We start from the raw sequence: 20,531 nt of genomic DNA on the forward strand, positions 1-20,531 counted from the left end.
AATGACACTGTGGCACATCATACCAGAATAATTAATTAATTGCTGAATTAAGCATCCAAAACAACTAAAATCATTATTTTGAAATGATCCTGCCCAAACGTTTAGCATACAATACAGAAATAACATTAAAAAGAGAGGAAGGGTGGGGAGTAGGAAAGGAGACGGACAGGAAACTCCAATATACACTAAAACTGAAATGCATTTAACATCCTAAGGGCTTTAAAATGACACAACCTAAAACAGCATGACATTAAGGTCAGCAGTTCCCTGTGTTAAAAGGACCCACAATCAGCTTAGGGCTTTCTTTCTTGACTACTCATCATGCATATATTCTTTGTGCCTTATGCCACTGTAGCCCCAACACTCTCTGACAGCAGCTTGGTGGTCTCTGCACAAAGCTCCTATTACCAACCCATTAGGTTTCAATCCATTCTTTTGAGAATCATACCTTGAAAGGGAAACATGAGGAGAAGAAAGATGGGCCCATACCAAGACCAAGGAAGATTTCTGTGTGATAGACCAACAAAGGGCCTCTAATTGCCTACCCATTTTGCCTTCATCACCTTAATGCAGCTGTGAATCTTTTGAGGTCATTCTCACAAACAGCACTTCAAAGGTAGGAAACAGTAAACGCACCTCCAAAGGCTTGTGTGGAGCCACAAAACTGCTGCCTATTCTGCTGCCCCAGACCAAGGCAACCTGACTTTTCTACCTTGGTCTTTACCTTGGAGAACCTTGGTAAAGGTTGAAAGGTTGAACTTTGGTAAAGGTTCAAACCGCCTCCCAATGATGCTCAATAACTTCCTCCTCCAGCTCCCTGCCCCAGTCATGGCTGCCACACTGCTCGTGTGGGTACACAAGGAGCAGCGGCAGGAGCAGGCTCAGATAATCTAGGTGCTGAAAGGCAGGATCCAAACTTGACCTGAGTTTGGTCATGTGCACGACCTTTCCATAAAGGGGCAGTATGATGGAAATGATAGTGCCAGACTAGGGCCAGAGACAGCTTAGTAAAAATCCCTACTCTGCTACGATGCCCACTGAGTGACTTGAGCCACTTGCTGTCTCTTAGCATAACCTACCTCACAGGATTGTTGTTAGGAGAAAACATGGGGACACCATGTTCACTTTCCTGAGCTCCTTAGAAGGATAAAATAAACACTTAATTAACATAAGCAAGGGGGAAAGGGCACCGTAGAAAAAATGTAATAGCCTCTGACACCCAGCTACGAGATAATTATAGTGGTGAAAACAGGGAGGCGCTTCCAGTTCCAAATATGATTAGCTTGGGGTGTACTTGCATGCCATGTTTGTTTTGGCTTTGCATGAAGAACTCCACTTCCTAAAAGTGGAAGAATTATTTCACCCGTTGCCCTTGCTCAGTGCTCAATACCACATTGGTTTGCTGGCCAATATAGTGTCCAGCCAGTGGATTCCCCTCCCACTTCTTTCAGATCTCTGTATGACTGGGCAAGTCACCTAAACAGGAAGTGCCAGGAATGAATTATGATTGCCATGATATGAGAGAAGTTTATTTCCCATGAATATGGGCTCATTAAAGTAAGACAGCACAGTTTTCCATACTATGCTTCAGGGATGTGCACGGAACCGGTTCGGAGGCCCTTTATGCGCCTCCAAACAAGTATGAAGGTGGCGGGGGTCTCCCTTTAACAGCGGAGGAGGGTACACTTACCCCCTTTCCCCCCGCAGGCATCCGTGTTTATTAATGCCCATCGGGGCGGCAGTGTACCTCCCTGCCGCCCCGTTGCCCTCATCTTCTGGATATGACCGGAAGTCGCCAACACACCTCCACGTGCCAGCACGGGCATGCGCACATCACACACGCGCACCCATGCCAGTGCATGCAGGCGCGTCGCCTACTTCCAGACATACTCGGAAGAGGAGGGCAACAGGGCGGCAGTGAGGAACACTGCTGCCCTGATGGGCATTAATAAACACGGACGCCAGCGGGGGGAAAGCGGCGGGAGGGATAAGTGCACCCTTCCCCACACTTAAAGGGAGACCCCCGCCACCTTTAAACCACCCCGCTGTGGTTCCATGCACATCCCTACTATGCTTTGCCAGTCTGTGTAGACCAGTGATTCTCAAACTTGGGTGCTCAGGTGTTATTGGACTTCAACTCCCATAATCCCCAACCAAAGGCCACTGAGGCTGGGGATTATGGGAGTAGAAGTCCAATAACACCTGAGGACCCAAGTTTGAGAATCCCTGGTGTAGGCAATACTGAGCTAAATAGACCAATGGTCTGGCTCAGTATATGGCAGTTTCCTATGTTCCTAACCACATTCCCTCAATGAACCCCAGATGTCTAAGCAGATGCAAGGGGAGGATGCATGGTACCACCTGAGCTAACCACCTAACTGGACACTAAAGATGACCATCTGTCCACACAGTTACAACTATTAAGCAGTGAGCTTACTATTGAGCAACTACCACAAGGTTTAGTCATTGTTTCCACACCATGATGAACCTATGCACAGGACCAAAATATCCTGGGATAAGCTCTCATACCTAGAATAGCTTTATCCTTCTAAGGAGTAAGGAGGATTTTACCACAAATCAGGTGCAAATGTGTGGCAAAATGTGAGATAAAATATTTGAACTAGCGGTTGTACATAACTGCTAATATTTAATACTTTAAATGAAAGTATTGTTTTTACTACTGCTGCTTTGTGTTTTATGTATTGTTGTTTTAATGAGTTATTACATTTTTAAATAGAGATATTATTTTTATTTTTCTATTATCTGTATTTTTGTATTTTAATTATGAATTGTTTGAATTATACTGTAAACTGCTTTGATATCATTTTTTTAAATGAAAAGGAGTATATAACTCAAAGAATAAATAACTGAAATGCTTTGGAATAATGGACATTACTTTTGTCCTTGGGGATTGCAAAACTCTGGAATATGGCAACGCATGAAATAAAAGACAAGTCCTCCTACCTCTTCAGTGTTTAACGAACATGCTGAACATGCAAATTCACAAACCATCCCCACCTTTAAGCTCCCAGCTCTAACTTTAACTCCCTACTAAGCAGTTCCTCACTACTGCAATGCTAGACAAATGATGAAGTGTGTTTAAATGTCGTTACTAAACTAAATATCCACTGCAGAACTGGCATCTGTTTGACTATAATCTTAAAGTCCCCAGAAGGAAGAAGAAGGTGCATTAGCACTTCCTTATCATGAGACAAAAGAATCTAGTGAGGTGCAAACAGACACAAGCAAGCCCTATTCTGGCATTCTATCTGTGCGTTCCCTGAACCAGGGAAGGAAGGCAAAATAAGTGAGGAAGCTACCATGCCTCCCGCATGCCACCTTGCTCCTTAACCATGTCACCTGGGCATCTCTGTGCTTAGAGCTTGTCTACTGTGCACTTCTGTGTTCAGAGCTTGTCTACTGGGGCAAACACTTAATTCGGGGAGAGTTCCTCCCTAGGACTAGACTAGGATTGGAAGCCCCAGCAACCTCAGTATTTAGGCCCTGGTCACTTCAATGAGAATGCACAGGAACAACTGCATCAACTAGGGACCTTGGGAGATGCAGCCTCATTTCCAGAATCCCTAAACAGTGCAATAAGTTTATGCTGCAGCACCAAGGGACACAGGGAACAACATTTCCCAAGGTTCCTAGCAGCCCCAAATGCTTCCAGGCATGTTCACTACAGTTTGCAGGGCTTAAATTCTGAGGTCTACTACCACTAATAACACCTGGAGCTATCTCCACTAGCGCCCTTCAGTAGTTTTGAGAAAGGAAAGAGGGTGGCATGGAGGCTATAGACTGCTGCATTCTTATTAATGCCTTCTGGAGCACCATGATGCTGATTATTCATGGGCAAGGTTTTAAATTGAATTAATTAACAAATTAATTCAATGTAAACAGTCTCATCCGAAACTGGATGAGGGGGAGCTAAGGAGAAGCACTGGGCCGAAAGAGATCCATTAAGGATCAATCTGAATGTGAGAGGAGTGTGGGTTTGGTTTTTAAATGGATTCAGGAGGGACCTTTAAGATCTGATGTCCAAATCTCACCATTTCAGACTCTGAATCACTTCATGTACCCCACTTACTTTAACTGAGAATCATGAATTACCAATAAAGTGATGTCAGTTTTCTTCAACTTGGGATCTGTTCCAGAAATATTAACCTTGGCCGTGTAAAGCTAACCATTCCACTCCAGTTTTGAAAGGTCTTTTATATATTACACTCCTATCCTCATCACGAGCAGCTAAAATAGCCTCCCAGTGACCATTTATATTTTATATTGTCTGAAAAGGAAAAGGAACCCAGCTATAGTTCAGAAAACAAAGCAGGCTCCTCACCCTGCCTTGCCACAGACTTAACACAATGGAACAGGGCAATCACACTCCTGTGTTTGTCTTAGCAACAGCCCCTGGGAAATGCTTCCCTCAGGATAGGCAGGTGACGTCCCCTCTGTTGAGAAAGAGCATCTCCAGACTTATAACTGGCTCATTCCCACGTTCCCTGAGGCAATGGTTCATTTATAATTATGCTCAAAACCCGACACTCTAGTTATGGGTGGTACACACCTATGAACTGGGAGATTCCCCTCATTACCTGATGAAACTGTGTTTACATTCTCTTTAAACTGCAAGAACAGAGAGTCCCAGGTGTGGCTGGTTAATGGACCATATCATCCAGTAACTTGGGCAGCACTTCACATCTTCTGCCATTTCCATCACACCCAGCAACTGGATTCTGCGTTGCCACTCAGATTTATCTCCTGATAAGCAGTTTCTCTCCACAGCATACCACAACTTGTCATGGTGTAATGGCAAAACGCAGACTCAGGTTAGAGAACAAGGAGCATCAGATCAGCATGTTTGTTACAAGGATCAGTGCTCCCTACATCCCCAATCTTTGCCTTCCCCCCAACCCATCTTTTGAAAAATTGGGCAGGCAGAAATGATCAGAAAACCTCTAAGTTAAGGACACTCCAAAGCTGATGCATAAGAACATCAGTGTAGCCAAGGTGCTTGGTTTTAGCCAGTGTATCTGGCTTGAAAAAAGCAAACCAGAAGGAAGAGACTGCAGCCAAACAAATAAAATGTGTAGAATATTCTAGAGGGCAGGCGCCAAATGAGAGAAACTGGCAGCAGTTAAGAGAACAATGATTGCTCTGAGGAGGAGAAGGGATATAGTGAGAAGGAACAAGAAGAAGGAAGGAAGGAAATGGAAGGAAGGAAGAAAAAGGAAAAGACAAGGAGAAATAGAAAGCAGCGAGTCTTTCTTCCTGTATATTACTGAGGACAGCTGGGCCCAGTCATATCTTAAAGTACACACCTTTTAAAAGAGTCAAGTGTCATCATATCACTGTTCACTTTTATAAGCCAACCATCGATAGCAAACTATGGAATGCTTATGAACATTTCTTTATTATTCCCCATTTATACCCCCACCTCTCTTTATTAATGCTCTATGTTTTCTTTTAATATAATAATTTGACTACTAAATCTATGTATTTATTTTTGATATCATTTGTATTCAGTTTATTTTTATATTATATTAATTGTTCTTGAATTACATAGAGAACAGGGAAACTATAAATGGGCAAGACCTGGGAGAGAAATTCAAGAACTTGGGACCCCCTTAATTAGGGCTAATTCCTCTAACAATGGAAGCTCCATATAGTCATGCAATCCCCAGGCCTCCACAGACCAACACAATAAAACTGTCTGGGCAACTCAAGAAGAAATCATTCCAGAATCCTTTCTGCTCTGAAACTTCTCAAAGCCCTGTTTTTATCCTCAGTATTAATACCTTCCTCCTCAAGACACCACAGGGAAGCCCAAACCCCAAGACCCTAGTTATCCATTTACAACAACATAGCTGAAAATGCAATGGCCACCACTTCAGATAGAATGGTTGCCATGTGTCCAGGCAAGGGCCCCCGCTCATGGATGATGCATACAAGGAACTCAAGCACAGCACAGATGCCCTGGCTGGAGCCTTAAATATATCTGGGCAGAGAAAGAAAAGAACAAGTAAAGAGAAAAAGAAATTACTTACTGAGTTTATGCAGCCCAATTCCTTATTCAGAAGCCAGGGCAAAGAGAGCTTCCCTTCCCCACGGTAGCAAGACTGGATGCGCTCCTTGATCTTGTCTTTGATCTTCTTCAGTGTGAAGAGGCAAAGGACAGACTCTTTTGGTGGCTTGACCCTGTTCTTCTGACCCTGAGAGAAGATTGTGAAGAGGATATCCTCATGCTCTGAGATGCCCAACTGCTTGGCCAGTGCCCTTCCAGGCTTGCTGAGGTAAGCGTCTTGAATCAGGCGGTATTCAATGCCATCTCGAACACAGCCAATGGGGAATTCTACATATGAGTAGAACTTGGGGTCATCCACACACAGCCGAACAACCTTAGAAGTGAAGAATTGCTCCCCTGTAGAGTCAGGTGAGGTAAGCTGTGGGTCCAGTTGCAAGGTCAGGTAGTAGACAAACTGCTCACTGCTGAAGCTGTAGATATAGTAGATATCAAACGTGGGAAACTTGGAAAGTGTATCTGAAGGGATCTTGAGCTGGGATGAGACAAACTCATCCTGATAAACAAACCCAAACATCTCTGCATTCTCCTCACTGTCCATCAGCTTGCGGCTGGACAGGGTGGGGAAGTACTCAGACTTGCCATCAATGGGTGTTCCAATGAAAAGCTTGTTTTGCCCATTATGCACTTCAATAATGACCCCCGACATGGTTCCTGACTCATTGACACTGGAGAGGTAGTGCTCCTTGCGATGATGGGGCTCGCCTAACTTGAAGAGGTCATCCAAGCGCAGGAACTGGCAGATGCCCTGAGAAGCACTGCCACAGGCTATCAGTCGGTTCCCAGAGTAATCCACTAGCAGTAACTTGTTGACATTATTTGTGCTGACTAGCCCATGTGGACAAGACTGCACACTGGGAGGTGGGTAGCACTTCTCATTGTCATCCACTGGCCCTGTCACATGAGTGCGCATTAGCGTCAGATTGTTTGCAAGCTTATAGATCCGGTTGATGGCACCTACATACACCTCCCCAGTTTTGTTGTGGACCACCAAGTGTGTCAAACTCCATTCTGTGACTGGGAAAGTCCTAAAGGGAGAGGAGGATTTTGGGGTGCCCTCTGATAATGGCAGCCAAGCACTCCCCAGGAGCAGCAGAGTCCAGATGTTGACCGACCAGTGGTGCTTTAGCCTCAGGAGCCACATGGTGGAAGCGTCACATCCAGCAATTGCTGTGAAGCTACCTAACCACTAAATAAATAGAAGAAACCAAAGGCAGTGAAGAAGGGAAAGGGGATCTGTGGGCTAATATCTCCTCTTCTTCCAGCACTCTCCACATTCAGGACACTGTGGGTGCTGGCATCCTGCTCAGCCCTAGAAAGAAATACAAAGCAAACAGGGTTAGACAAGTATCTGTGCCACTCAGAATACAATAGCACAATAGAACCTCACAGTTACAAACATCTCAGGAATTGAGGTGGTTCATATCTCTGAAATGTCCAGCTGTCTGAGAGAAGCGCTGCACAGAATTTATTAATCTCTCTGCATTCCTCCCATTAAACTTCCCATGACCATTTTGTGAGTTCACTACAGAAAATATTTCTAAATTGCGTCAACATCTAGAAGGGCTAAGATGGTTACTTTACAATTATCATTAGCCAAAGATAATACAGACTTGCCAACTTTTCTATATCTGTAGGGAGGCATGAGTCTCAAAAGCTTTGCATTTGAACTTGCAATAGAAAGATAATGTCATTGTATACCTTTTGAGCAAAAACTCAAACAAAATGTGGAGAGCACTGAAGATCTGGAGACGGCTTAAAAATAACTTAAATGACAGAGATTAGATTTTTCATAACCCCTACTTTACCACTTTCCAACCTTGCCCAGAAGGTTTGTCCTCCTGGGTTTCTAATGCTACCTAAAACTAGACATGTGTATTAAAGTCTTTTCTGGAAGATGGGTCTTTCATTGTATTGATTGGTATTTGGCAAAAAGACCATTTCTTATGTCCCTCTATATTTGTTTTTCCAACTTCATAGTTTTGGAATGGAGAAAGACAACGAAATTGATTTCTTTATGAAATAAAACTTGGATGCCTCTGTGTACATTCGTGAGAGAGAAGAACTGGGGAAATCTATAAAGTCCTATCTGCTCTAAAAAAAAAGGCTGATTGCCTTAAAAAAAAAAAATTAAAACAGCCTTGGGTTATGTTCCATGCACTGCAATCCTATGCATGTTTACCTGGAAGCAATTCTCACTGTGTTCAATGGATTTTACTCCCTAGTAAGGATGTTTAGTATTGCAGCCTCATTGTATGAGGGTACGTTTGGAGATATATTTCATTTAGAGGGGTGTTTTAGGGAGCAGACAGCCACTTTCCTGACACTTTCCAGACATGAGAAAAGCCATTTTCTCCTGAGCCATTTTTTAAAGGGTGGTATAGAAATCGATGATGATGATGATGATTAATAATAATAATAATTATTATTATTATTATTATTATTATTAATGTATGCGCCAACCTATACCTTCTCAGTAACTTAGAGCAATATGAACAAATGTGCCTGGACTGATAGTGTTCTATCCCTCACTTAGGGGGGCACACTGACCAAAGAGCAAGTTCCCAATTTTTCCACACTTTTTTTGATTCCCTGAAATCTCTTCTTCAAGAGTCCCAAGCCCTGAATGGCCTTTCCCAACCTCTACACTCACCTCACCTCTGGCATATCACCCAAAGACCTTTGAAGGTAGCAAAGGTCCCTATTTCTCATTTGTAGAATAACAGGTATCTTTTTAAACAAAGCTCCCCACCTTGGCAGGAAAACTTTGAAAACTTAAACATATCAAAACAAATATTCCATTATGCATTTTTAAAAAATCAATCTCGATACAATCCTGGTCTTCTCACCAACATCTGCTGGTCCACAACTTAATTTCATCTCCAACTAAATTCTTACCCGTACACAGCTCCATGAGGAGACAGCTAATGTCCTGCCTACCCAACCATGCCCGACATGCTACAGAAGGCTGCGTTTTATGTCTTCAAGGTTTTCCCTTCTCCCAGGCGGATAAGTATTTTGTCCTTCCTCATTCTTCTGGCATCGGATGGCTCTGAGACTCATCCTAGATTTCCCACACACCACAAAGCCACAGAGCCAGCCAGCCTTCAGGCAGAGAGGACAGAAGAAACTGGCATGACACTTCAACTGCCAGACTGAACACTGAAGAACACAGTTTCATTTTTTGAGACCTGAACAGAAGTTAAGAGCAGACTTGTTCTTTACTCCAGTTTGGTCAGACATGTCAAATGCCCTGACAGGACATACTTCCATGTATGTGTGCCATGAAGGGCACACATTTATTGGAGCAGAGGACCTTGACAGTACTGAACTCATCCTGCAAAGTTCCACTGGTGCCAACTGTTAGCTATGGCATTAAGATTTCAAAATCTTGATTATGAAAGTATCAGATTATGGTCCCTTTAGCCCAACACAGTCAATAGGTCCCAAAGTCAGTTCTTCCCTAAGGAAATCCTTTGAGACGATTATGATCAAAGCACAACCTAGCCTTTTTGCACCAGGTATTGGGAATGCAGGAAGCAGCAAGAGGCTGAGTCAGATATGCTGGGATACACTTCCCCAGCCCAACACATTTCACTCCCCACATTTCTGTCCTCCTTTCCTCCCCATCCCTGACTATTTTTAAAAAACATCTGAAGACCCACCTCTTCACCCAAGCTTTTTCAGCTTTTTAAATGTGTAGTTTTAATTTTATACTGTTTTAGGGCTTTTAGTTGTTTTGTTGGTATTACTGTGTTTTAATAGTTTGATTTTAATTGTTAATTTGTTTTAATTGTTTTTATCATGTTGTGAACCGCCCTGAGCCATTTTTGGAAGGGTGGTATATTAAATAAATAAATAAATAAATAAATAAATAAATAAATAAATAAATAAATAAATAAATAATATTCCGGATCAGTGTTCCCTGTCACAAAGATTCCCAGAAATTATTGACTACAACTTCCATCAACTCCCAGTGGCCAAAGGCCACTGCAGCTGAGGATGACAGGAGTCATAGTCAACAACATCTGGGAATTCTTCTTACAGGGAACACTGTCCCTGATCTCTGGTATTCTTGTTGCTTAATCTGGAGAGAAATATCCAAATCTAGATGGTGTCAGTTTAGCAAAATCTGAAATCCATTTGAAGGTGGATCTTTATGAATGCAAGTTTTGACGATCAGTCTGATCCTCAGTAACATCAATTCACAAACACCAGCCTTTCCATTAGCATTAAGCCACCTTCCTTCTTGGAAAGGGACATGAGGAGGGCATTATCTTTGTCCTGCATGGGCCACGGAGAATGAATGAGCCGCCAGTCATAGACTAAGCACACCAGGTTTCAGGTGAGGAATCTGGGCTCACTTTGCTTAGCTCTGTCTATCGAGGATTTAGCTTGTCAGCATCCCTCCTGATAGTCACATTGCCCCCAACAGGGGGGGAAACATCCCCTGGATGTATTGCACCCAGCGCCACTACAGAAGAGAAGCTCATTTCATCCCTGCCACCCTGAGAAAAGGAGTCCAGGGATCCAGCTCCTGCAAAGAGGCCCCTGAAAAGAACACCTCCTGGCAGACTCCTTCCCCCCCCTGCCAGCAAGCTCACACAGAGCAGCAAAAGCGTTCATTGCATTTCACCATTTACCTAATTGGACTCTAATGTGCTGAATGGTTGGTCATTAATGAGATTTTACTTTTTATAAAGACAGGGAGACAAAACACAGGCCGTCACAAATGAAGAGAGAAATAAATGGTGACAACCTGCGAAGCGGGAAGGCGGCCGTGAAAGGAGAGCCAGTGAGAACGGTGGGGTTCTACTTCCAGCTCTCGACACTGATTTACCCCATGAATCCGAATGATTCACTTCCCACCTGCATTCTCTGCCTGTTATCTGTAGAAGCAGGATAAGAAACACTTCAGACCCACAAAAACATTCAAACATATCTTGCAGTACCTAACATCCCAGTCATATGGAAATGTACAGATGTGTCTGAAGTGTGGGTGTGAGAACTTTGGGAAGTATCCAGAATCTCTGATTTTTATTTTTATTTTTAAATGAGCATGTTATAGGAACATAGGAACCTGCCTTATACTGAGTCAGACCATTGGTCCATCTAACTCAGTATTGTCTACACAGACTGGCAGCTGCACAGCGGCTTCTCCAAGGTTGCAGGCAGGAGTCTCTCTTAGCCTGTCTTGGAGATGCCAGGGAGGGAACATGGAACCTTCTGCATACAAGCATGCAGATGCTCTTCCCAGAGCAGCCCCATCCCCTAAAGGCAGGCATCTCCAAACTGCAGCCCTCCAGATGTTGCTGAACTACAACTTCCAGCATACCCAGCCACAAAAAAGTGTGTCTAGGGATGCTGGAAGTTGTAGTTCAGCAACATCTGGAGGGCCGCAGTGTGGGGATGCCTGCCCTAAGGGGACTATCTTGCAGGGCTCACACGTAGTCTCCCATTCAAATGCAAACCAGGGCAGGCCCTGCTTAGCAAAGAGGACAATTCATGCTTGCTACCACAAGACCAGCTCTCCTCCCTCTATAACCTAGGTAGGAGAGGCACACAAACATAGGAAGCTGCCATATACCGAGTCAGACCATTGGCCCATCTAGCTCAGTATTGTCTGCACAGACTGGCAGCAGCATAGCTTTAGCTAATGTTTTATGGGGATTACTTGCTATCTCAAGCAAACTGGATGAGGCAGATATACATCTGTAAACAAAAATATTGTTAACACTCCTCACAAAAATAGATAAAAAGACTAAAATGGAACAGAGCTGAAAGATGGGCAATTAGGGGAAGAAACAATAGAAGATGACCATTGATTTGCAGTTAGGAGGGACAGAGTTATCCCCTAGCTAAGTTATAAAGCAGGGCTGCACAACTTCAACCCTCCTGCAGCTGTTGGCCTTCAACTCCCATCATCCCTCACTATTGGCTACCGTGGCCAGGGATGATGGGAGTTGTAATCCAAAAACAGCCAAAGTTGGGCAGCCCTGCTATAAAGCATCAGATCTGGGGATCCTCTATGAATTAACAAACCTATGCAGCCCTTCCACTCACACACACACCCTTTCTTTTTTGGCCCTCTTGCTGTAGCCTACCATATTCAACAAACAGCCTGCTGAGTCAGATATGCTGGGATACACTTCACAGGCAGCAGCTATAGGTGTAGGGGTAGCAGCAACAGCCGCCACCTCTCCCACCACCACCACCCTACCCTCAAATGTTATCTTCCTATTACGACCAAAGAAAAGCACACAGACTGCAAACAGGACAGCTCCTCCCAATACAAAACCTCAAAGGAAATAATTCAATAAGGATTCTGTAATAAAGCTGTACTTTCAGTCTCAGACCTGCAAAGAGGTTCTGCAGGAATCTATTTGCCAGACTCCGTCCCGCATCACTCCTGCACTTTTATTTACCCAAATTGCTACAAGAGGTGGAGCTCATTTACCAGCAGCCAGAGATTTATGAGCACCAGTGACAGGGATGATCAGACTCGTTCGTCACCCCGAAACAGCCAGAGGAGAGGTACATCCCTCTCCTGACTGCTATGACAGATGCCTGCTGCAAGAGCTCTAATAGCAAAGCTCCTTCCTTCCTTCCTTCCTTCCTGGGCACCAAAAAGCTACACCTGCAAGAATATTATATCCAAACTCCATTTGCTACTGCCATTCACAGATGTTAAACAGAAGGAATCAAAATTATAGTGGCTTCTGTTTATAAACACCTTGCCCATTAGAAGTGTTATTTCAATGAGCAACGAATGAGCATGAGCTAAAACCTTTCGTTTTAAATGCACAGACTCACTGGATAGAAGGTAAAGCCAAGCAACCAGCACCCTTGCACGGTTTCTTGGCAGTTGCACTACACAGGGAAATCCTCTGGCAAGTGTTGAGTGTCTAGAATTCCCAACAGGGAGTGGCACTGGCAGAGAAAATAACCCCAGGCAACTCCTTGACTCTGCTGGGATTATGTGACAACATCTCAATCGAACACAGCAGCCCAAGAACGTGCCTGGCATCCTTGCTCCAGGGTGCGTCAGGCTGTGCTTGAAAGAGGCTGGCAACAGCTGCTAAAAAATTAGCCTGACCTGGCACATGAAAGGCCATGGTCCCCAAGCAACATCAAAAACAGGCTCCAAAAGTTTTACTGTGAAGTTGTTGTTTTGCTAGAAAATAGACAAGGATGCGGGTGGCCCATTCGTGACAACAGAACCCCTTATAGCACTACAGTTTTGTCCGGGTGTCATAACAAGTGGCACAACAAAAGGCACTGACTCATAACACGAACCAACGCCAGACAGGTGGGCACACTGCAAACTTCATTCAGTCTGTTATAGTCATGAGATGCACCTTTGTATATACAGTATAAGGATAGAACCTTCAAAACATAAGCTTGTTCAGTATCTCATTTCCAATCCCAACCCTATCCCTTGGACTTTAATAAGCTTTGCAGATACACATAGTTCTGCTACAGAACCAAAGATGTGGACAGATGCCCCCTTTCTTTCCATAGATCCAGGAACAGCAAACAAGACTGGCCCTCAACATTGGATTTCCCCCCAGTTGTGAGAGGAGGAGGAGGAGGCACCAATGCACAGAAGGGAGAAAGGTCACTGTGACCTTGCCTCCACTGATGCCAATGTACTGTTCACTGTAACCTGCACAAGAAGAACTTGAACCAACATTAGCAAGGCAGAAAGCCCAACTGGCAAATCTCCATATGAGATGCAAGGGAACCTGGGAAGATCTTACTTAGAGCCAGCAGAACAACAGTCCCATGTACAGCACACATATATTGAGGCATTCTTTCATCCGCCAACCTTGGACATCTGACACCACACATTTCCCATTATCAGAGCAGGAAATTTATGATGACCAGCAAGCAGCAGAGGAAAAACCAAATTGCCACTGAGTTTTAACACATCCTGAGATCTGCAGTCCTGTTAACTCATCTGGCACACAGGGTAGTAATTCAAGCAACGTCTTGGCTTGTGTTCCATATAGTAAGTGCAATTCTAACCAGCCCACACAACTCTCTCCAGCTGAGGAGGTGCCAGGTTGAAGTTGCCCTCACTGTTTGTTTCACAAACAGAATTCATAACCCTATTCCTACCAGAAACAGCAACTCCCAGTGTTCCCTCTACCTTTTTTCATCTGTGCACAGCATAAGTTTTGTTCTGGATGGCAGTATCAAGGCAGTGTGTGCGCATGTGCATTAAGAATTGGGCCCGCCTGATTCAACCTGAGCGGGATTGAAAATTAACTGAGCAGACATCAAAAAACTTGTAAGCATGCACATGTGCATGCCTTAAAGGGAACACTGCTCCCAAAGCTGCCAAGCAGAGGGGATAATTTACTGCCTGCCCCAGACTCTAATCTCTATTCTGCAATACAGAAAATTCACTGATTTTTTAATATGGTAAAAATAAACTGCAACTAAGGCAGAAGGATAGTATAGAGAGAGCCTATTCCCACAATCACTAGAAAGCAGGCTAAGGGAGCCTAGCCCGCTTTCTAGTGATCATCGGAACCACCAGGCTCGTGGGTGAGCCCATTGGTTCCAAGGCAGCTAGCCAGCCTAATTCCCCCTCCCCTTAAATGAAGAGAGCACAATCTTGTGCCACCACGGTGCACGGCAACACACAAGTAGACCCCCGACCAGGAGGCTACAAGTAGCTTCCCAGTGCTGGGGATCCCCCTAGAATGCTTCCAGGGGCCACTTGGCCCCCAATCCCCGCAGCCCCCACCAGCTCCATGGTGGAGCTGGTAGTTATGTGGGCGGCCAATCTGGCCGCCCAGGGCTAGAGGTTTGAGCATGTGCAGGGAGAGCAGGCTAAGCCTGCTCTCCCTGCGTACCCCCCTTCTGGTGCTAGCACCTCATAATCTTCTAGCTCAGGATGCTGATGAGGGAAGGCACAGTGAAGGTAAGCTGGTTGCTCCAAGGCTCACAGGATCCATTGCTTCCAAACACAGGAAAGATGTGGACACCTCATGAAACTGCCCTCAGTGTCCAAAGAAAACAATGAAGCCCAAGGTGTTAAGAGTAGTGTGATGTCTGAGACAAGCCATGAGTCCTACAGCCAGATCTTGCTCAGAAAAAAAACCTCTATTGACAGTTCCCTATAGTAAAAGGTTTGGGCACCAATAAAAAAGAAAACATGCAACTGACCTAGAAAACAAACTCTCCCCTGTTCAGTATGAAGACAGAGCTTCAGGATGTCAGAGACAGGGATCCTCACACAGGGGCTCCTCCTTTCTAATGGAGTTTTGTGGCAGGTGGTCTATCCCATCCAGTATAATCTGTCTGACTCGTTTCCATCAAGTCGGTTTGTATCACTTTGATTGAGCTAAGTAGCTAATCTTATCCCTACAGCAGCAGGGTGCGGATTGCTAAGCACGAAGGAAAGCTTAACAACTGAATTGCACGCCTAAATAACAACTTTCATTTGATATCAGTGTAATGAACCACAGGTAATGAACCACAGGCCTCACAGGTCCCCGCCAAGGTTGCTCAGAAGACCCCCTAACGCTAACACACATTGGGCAGGGGCAAGTCTTCTTTTCTCTTATAACATTTCGAAAGCAATGATTTGAAGACCTAATGGGAGACAAAGCATCTCTACTAGTCTGGGTTACTACTGCTATCATAAAGCTTCCAAATTGGTAAATTTTACTTCTCTACCACTCATATAAAAGAGGAGCCTTGCATGTTTATTAGCTGCATGGCAAGGAAAAGTTTAACAGGTGCAGCTTCTTCTGTCATAATCGCTTCTGATAATGCAACAGCTCTTAAATCCACAGATCCTCATGTCAACTCTCTCCTTTGCTGAGATTGCCATGGGAATTTATATTGCCATGCATGAAGCGATTTTAGCCCTATTCAGACATTACATTGTACGTGTGTTCAAATGTCTGTACACATGTACGTGTTATCACATTAATGGCAGTATGTACTGCTATACATGTTGAACATAATGTGTGAATGACAGCACATGCATACAGATCTGTATGTGTACACAGATTGTACGTGCTCTGAACATAACATGTGAATAGGGATTTTGAGATGGCATTGGAAAAGCTCCGGCAGTGATTGGCTGTATTGCTGCCATAACACAGAGGGGAGGCGGGGTGGGGCGGGGGAGGTCTCTGGATGTCATTGGCTGAATTGCCTCAGCTCCTAAAGAAGGGCAAGTCAGGCAAAAAGGCTTAGGGAAGAAAGGGCAGGAAGGCCTAAGGAAGAGAATACAGTACACAGAATCTGAAAAAGGCACAGCAGGTCTAGGAAAATTGGGGGGGGGGGAGTACATCTAGAAAAGCAGGGTTAGAAGCCTAAGTGGTCTAGAGGAAGGGAAGAGGAGAAGGCCAGATGAAGGAATCTGCAAGGGAAGGACAAGATGGGAGAGAGAACAGACAGGTAGGAGAGCCTCACATGGAGCTCTGCAGTCAATGAGAAGCTGCAGAGATAGGAGGCTGAAGTTGACACACTGATTTGGAATAACCAGCCAGATCTTCAGCTGCAGGGCTCTAGTCCCTCTTGACTAGCTTAGCAGTTTGAAGTTCTTCTCAAACAAATCACAATTCAGCCTTTTGTCATTCATGCATCCATCTTCGAATTCCATCTGGAAACCAGTTTCTTAATAGCCCAGGCTCACAATGCTCAGGTTAGGCCAAGTTCTCTAAAGAGTTCGCTGCTGTCATCTGCATCAAAGTTTAGACATCCCACCTCCAGGTGGTCAGTCCCAACAGCTACTGGGATTTTAATGAGCCCTCCAGGGTTGCCTTTGGCAACCAGATGTTCCTTCACAGGGTCTTCAGATGGCAAAACATCATGTAATGTAATATATTACAATGTATTTATTCTAACAATTCCATGCATTCTGTAAACTTGATTTAGGATTTATTTTAATACTTAGAGACAGTATTCTGGCTCAGTGGACAGTACCTGAAGCACTGTACAAGTCCCTCATGATTACAAATGAATGATTTTAATCCATAATGTCAATCCGTACACAATTCTCTATAGCAGTGCTTCCCAACCTGGGGACTTCCAGGTGTTGCTGATCTACTCCCATCAGCCCCAGGCACAATTTATTGTAGGGATGATGGGAATGATTTATTGCTGGGGATGATGGGAGACTCCCAGTTTGGGATCCACTAGCCTACTTAGTACAACCTATGAAGTCAGGAATTGGGTAAACCCATTCTCAAGAAAACTCAAGCAAAATGGAGCCTCCTAAAACTCCTCTGTAGTAAAGTTTGTCAGAAGTTTCAGTCACAGCTCCTCAAATTTACAAACTACATTCAAAACAAAACAAAACAAAAAGGAATGGACCCACAGTGGATTTGGCCTTTGTGTGACTTTCTGCTTCAGACCTGAAAGTCCTCTGTAGCACATTGCCCCTTACACCACTATGCTGGCAGCCTGGCAGGGTTACTGCAGCCCAGCACTTTGGAACCACAGTGATCACAAAGAATGTACAGTCTAAAACAGACCCATCAAATAATAACCGTAAACCACAGAAAGGAGGACAGGGAGAGAGAGAGAGAGCGCTCAGCAGAAGATGCTAGATTAAGCAAATGAGAAGTGGGAGATCGATGTCATGCAAACAGAGCTATAGATAAATATTGCTGAAGGGAAGCAATGTTCCTTCAGCAAAATTTGCCAGTTCTTCTCTTTAATGTATTTCTAGTCTATCACTGTTTATATTTCAAGGAACACTTATAAAAGCTGGAGTAAATAATATCGGAGCGGAGGCTGAGATCAGTAGCGGGGGGTGGGGGGGTGGAGAAGATGGCCACTTAGTAGAAACAGCCTTAGAAAACACATTTCTAGGAAAGGGGAAACTGGAAAGGTGAGGGGGAAAGAGTAAAAGTAGGAAAAAGAAAGCAAGACAGAGTATAGGCAGAGCTGTGTGCATCCTAGGTTTTCATGTGGCTACTGTACAAGTACAGAATTTGGCATTATGAAAATTCTCAGCTTTCATTCTTTTAAAACAAGTTTCTAGCTCTCAAGCTTGCTGAATAGAGCCTACTAAAGTTTCAGAAACCAGATGGAGTTTGACAAAAATCTAAGTGGTAAGGACATAGGGTTTCAGCACCCACACTGTTCCATCTCCCATCCCTGCAAGTTCTGCTTTTGCGGCAAATAGTATTTCAGCCCCCAGCAGAGTGAAACTAGACAGATCATTAGCCTCATTGTGCATGAGTTTGCTGACATGGCCAGGAAAGGGGAAGGGTCTGCTTGAAAAAAGAATTATTTTCTTGGCAATTTAGTTTTTGGGGAGACTGATATACTATGGGAAGACCTAGAGGCCTCCCTGGAAATCACAGGATGCAGCATGCCTATTGCTCAAAATTAAGGGAAAGAGCAGGCAACACCACACTCTATTTTTCCTGGTACACAAGAATAAGTCTCTAAGTAGAAGCAAAACTTGATTGGCCAGGTTTCTCTGCACCCGAATACAGCGCCTTCCCCATCATTCAATCACTACAGAGCCTGATCCCCCCCCCCACTTAATTTGATTCAGACCTGGGCAACCCAAATCATTCTGGATTTAAATCAAACTTCCACTCTTTACTTTCAATCCCTTTTGATGGCTTCTGCACACTACGCTGCAGAATATGAGAATACTGAGGTGCACCTAACAGGATGAGTGCCCTGGTAAGAAAAATTTCTATCCCCATCTGAAGTGATGGAAGTGGCAAAAACTGCATGTCTGAACACAGTTCACATACTAGAAACTTTTGACTACAGTGAGAGCATGATTCAAGAATGCAGCAGGGCGAGGGTGTGAACTGGCTCTCAGAGTCTTCTCTAGGATTCCCCTGTGATAGCTTTCTCCCCCATCATGTACAACTTGCTGTAATTACAGCCACACCCCAACCTATGGAACTGCACACTCTGCCTGGGAGCACCATCCCTATTAGCTAGCTGGCAGTATGCTTGCCAACAGGAAGTCAATTCCCGTCCACAAACATGGCCACCATGGTTACAGGACTTTGCAAACCCTCTCGGCAGACGCCTTGGAGCTGAGCCCAGGCCTGAAATGGACTGCATTATATATTTAAATCAGAGCAGAAAATAAATAAAGTTTACCCAAAGCCATTTCACTCAGCATGTTAGTGCCAATTCAGAGAGCAAGGCAAAGAGACCTAAAAATACATTCCATTATTCTGACCGGACAAAAAAGTAAACAGTGCCAAACTTCCTGAGAGGCAAAAAAAAAAAAGGTCTCCTCTGCAGTCACTCAAGCCAGCAGCAATACAACGGAACAGAGCGGCAAGCCAAGAGGCAAGGGACGGCAAAGCATAAGAGCATGTGTTGAGGCTCCCAACTGTCTTGGGAACGTTTGTTTTCATGTATTTCATTTAAACAGTGGGGGGGGGGAGGGGGAGAGAGAGAGAGAGAGAGAGAGAGAGAGAGCGAGCGCACGCTGTTTGACTCACATACATATGGAGCAGTAAACTTGACATCAGATGAAAACCTGGCCCAACAGCCACATGGCCGACAGATCCAATCATCTTCCTTTTATCCCTGGCTGCAAAGGAAATCTGCTAATAGCTCCACCTTCAAAAGTGGCCAAGAGGCACATATTGTTTCAGCTTCTGATCACAGCCGCTCTGTGAACTATGCTGGGCTGGAAACTCTGCCTGTCTAACCTCCGCCAATACACACAAACTTCAAAAGAGGGTCTCACTGGAAATTCATTGACCTGCCCTATAAATGCCAGCATCCCACTTGCTTTCTAATAAAGATATGGAGGATGACTGCTCACCCAATCCCAGTGCCCCTCCTCCCTCTCAAGCTGAAGAGAAGTCAATATAACATTCAGGTCTTGTAACATATAGGATCATAGAAGCATATCGTGAAGTCCAACATCCTGCTCCATACAGGAAATCCAGACTAGACAGATAACTCAGTCTTCCCTACTCAAGACTAAATATAAGCGCCCTCAACATCTCCCTATGGGATTTGTTTTCGACTCCTTTCCTTCTTCACTACTCCTCTCTAGAACTCATTCCAATTTGTCTACATCTTTCTCAAAGTGTGGAACACAGAACAGGACACAGTATTCTATATGAGGTCTGACTAGTGGAGAACAAAGTGGAACTGTTATCTCTGAAGAATTGAAAACAATGGTTCTATACACTTTTGAAGCAGTGTAGCTGCTTCAAAGTTCATTGTAGACGTAACGTTGCTCAGTCTCCGTGGCTAAGAGATCTGGGGTGCTCCTCAAACTCACATTGAGGCTTCCAATCCCCACTTTCCCCCTTCATTCCTAGATCTGCACACTCCTCCTCCTCCTCCCATCAACAATATGAATTCAAAGGTAGCTCAAAATGCAAACTGTCCACCTCTTAAATAAAGCAACCCCATTCAAGTCAGGCAAAACACCTTTTGAGCTTGCCCCAAGTCAAATTGGGGCTCACAACCCACC

General features: G+C 44.4%; 1 protein-coding gene and 1 long non-coding RNA gene across 9 annotated transcripts in view; one reads left to right on the forward strand and one right to left on the reverse strand.

Moving 5' to 3' along the window:
• PLXNA1 (plexin A1) overlaps positions 1–20,531 on the reverse strand; it is a 423,385-nt gene that overhangs the window by 346,923 nt on the left and 55,931 nt on the right. For all 7 annotated transcript variants that reach the window (XM_053299219.1, XM_053299220.1, XM_053299222.1 and 4 more), the window contains exon 2: positions 6,051–7,397. In XM_053299219.1, the coding sequence (XP_053155194.1) occupies positions 6,051–7,229 (1,179 nt within the window). In that variant the 5' untranslated portion in view covers positions 7,230–7,397. The remainder of the gene's footprint in view (positions 1–6,050; positions 7,398–20,531) is intronic.
• The window catches only part of LOC128346214 (uncharacterized), a 44,857-nt gene continuing 40,643 nt past the window's right edge, over positions 16,318–20,531 (forward strand). The window contains exons 1-2 of one of the 2 annotated variants that reach the window (XR_008316847.1): positions 16,318–16,507; positions 18,092–18,168. This is a non-coding gene — a long non-coding RNA (uncharacterized LOC128346214). The remainder of the gene's footprint in view (positions 16,508–18,091; positions 18,169–20,531) is intronic. The other variant, XR_008316846.1, reaches the window with a different exon arrangement.

The sequence above is a fragment of the Hemicordylus capensis genome, chromosome 2, assembly GCF_027244095.1.
Source record: "Hemicordylus capensis ecotype Gifberg chromosome 2, rHemCap1.1.pri, whole genome shotgun sequence".
NCBI classification, from domain to species: Eukaryota; Metazoa; Chordata; class Lepidosauria; order Squamata; family Cordylidae; genus Hemicordylus; species Hemicordylus capensis.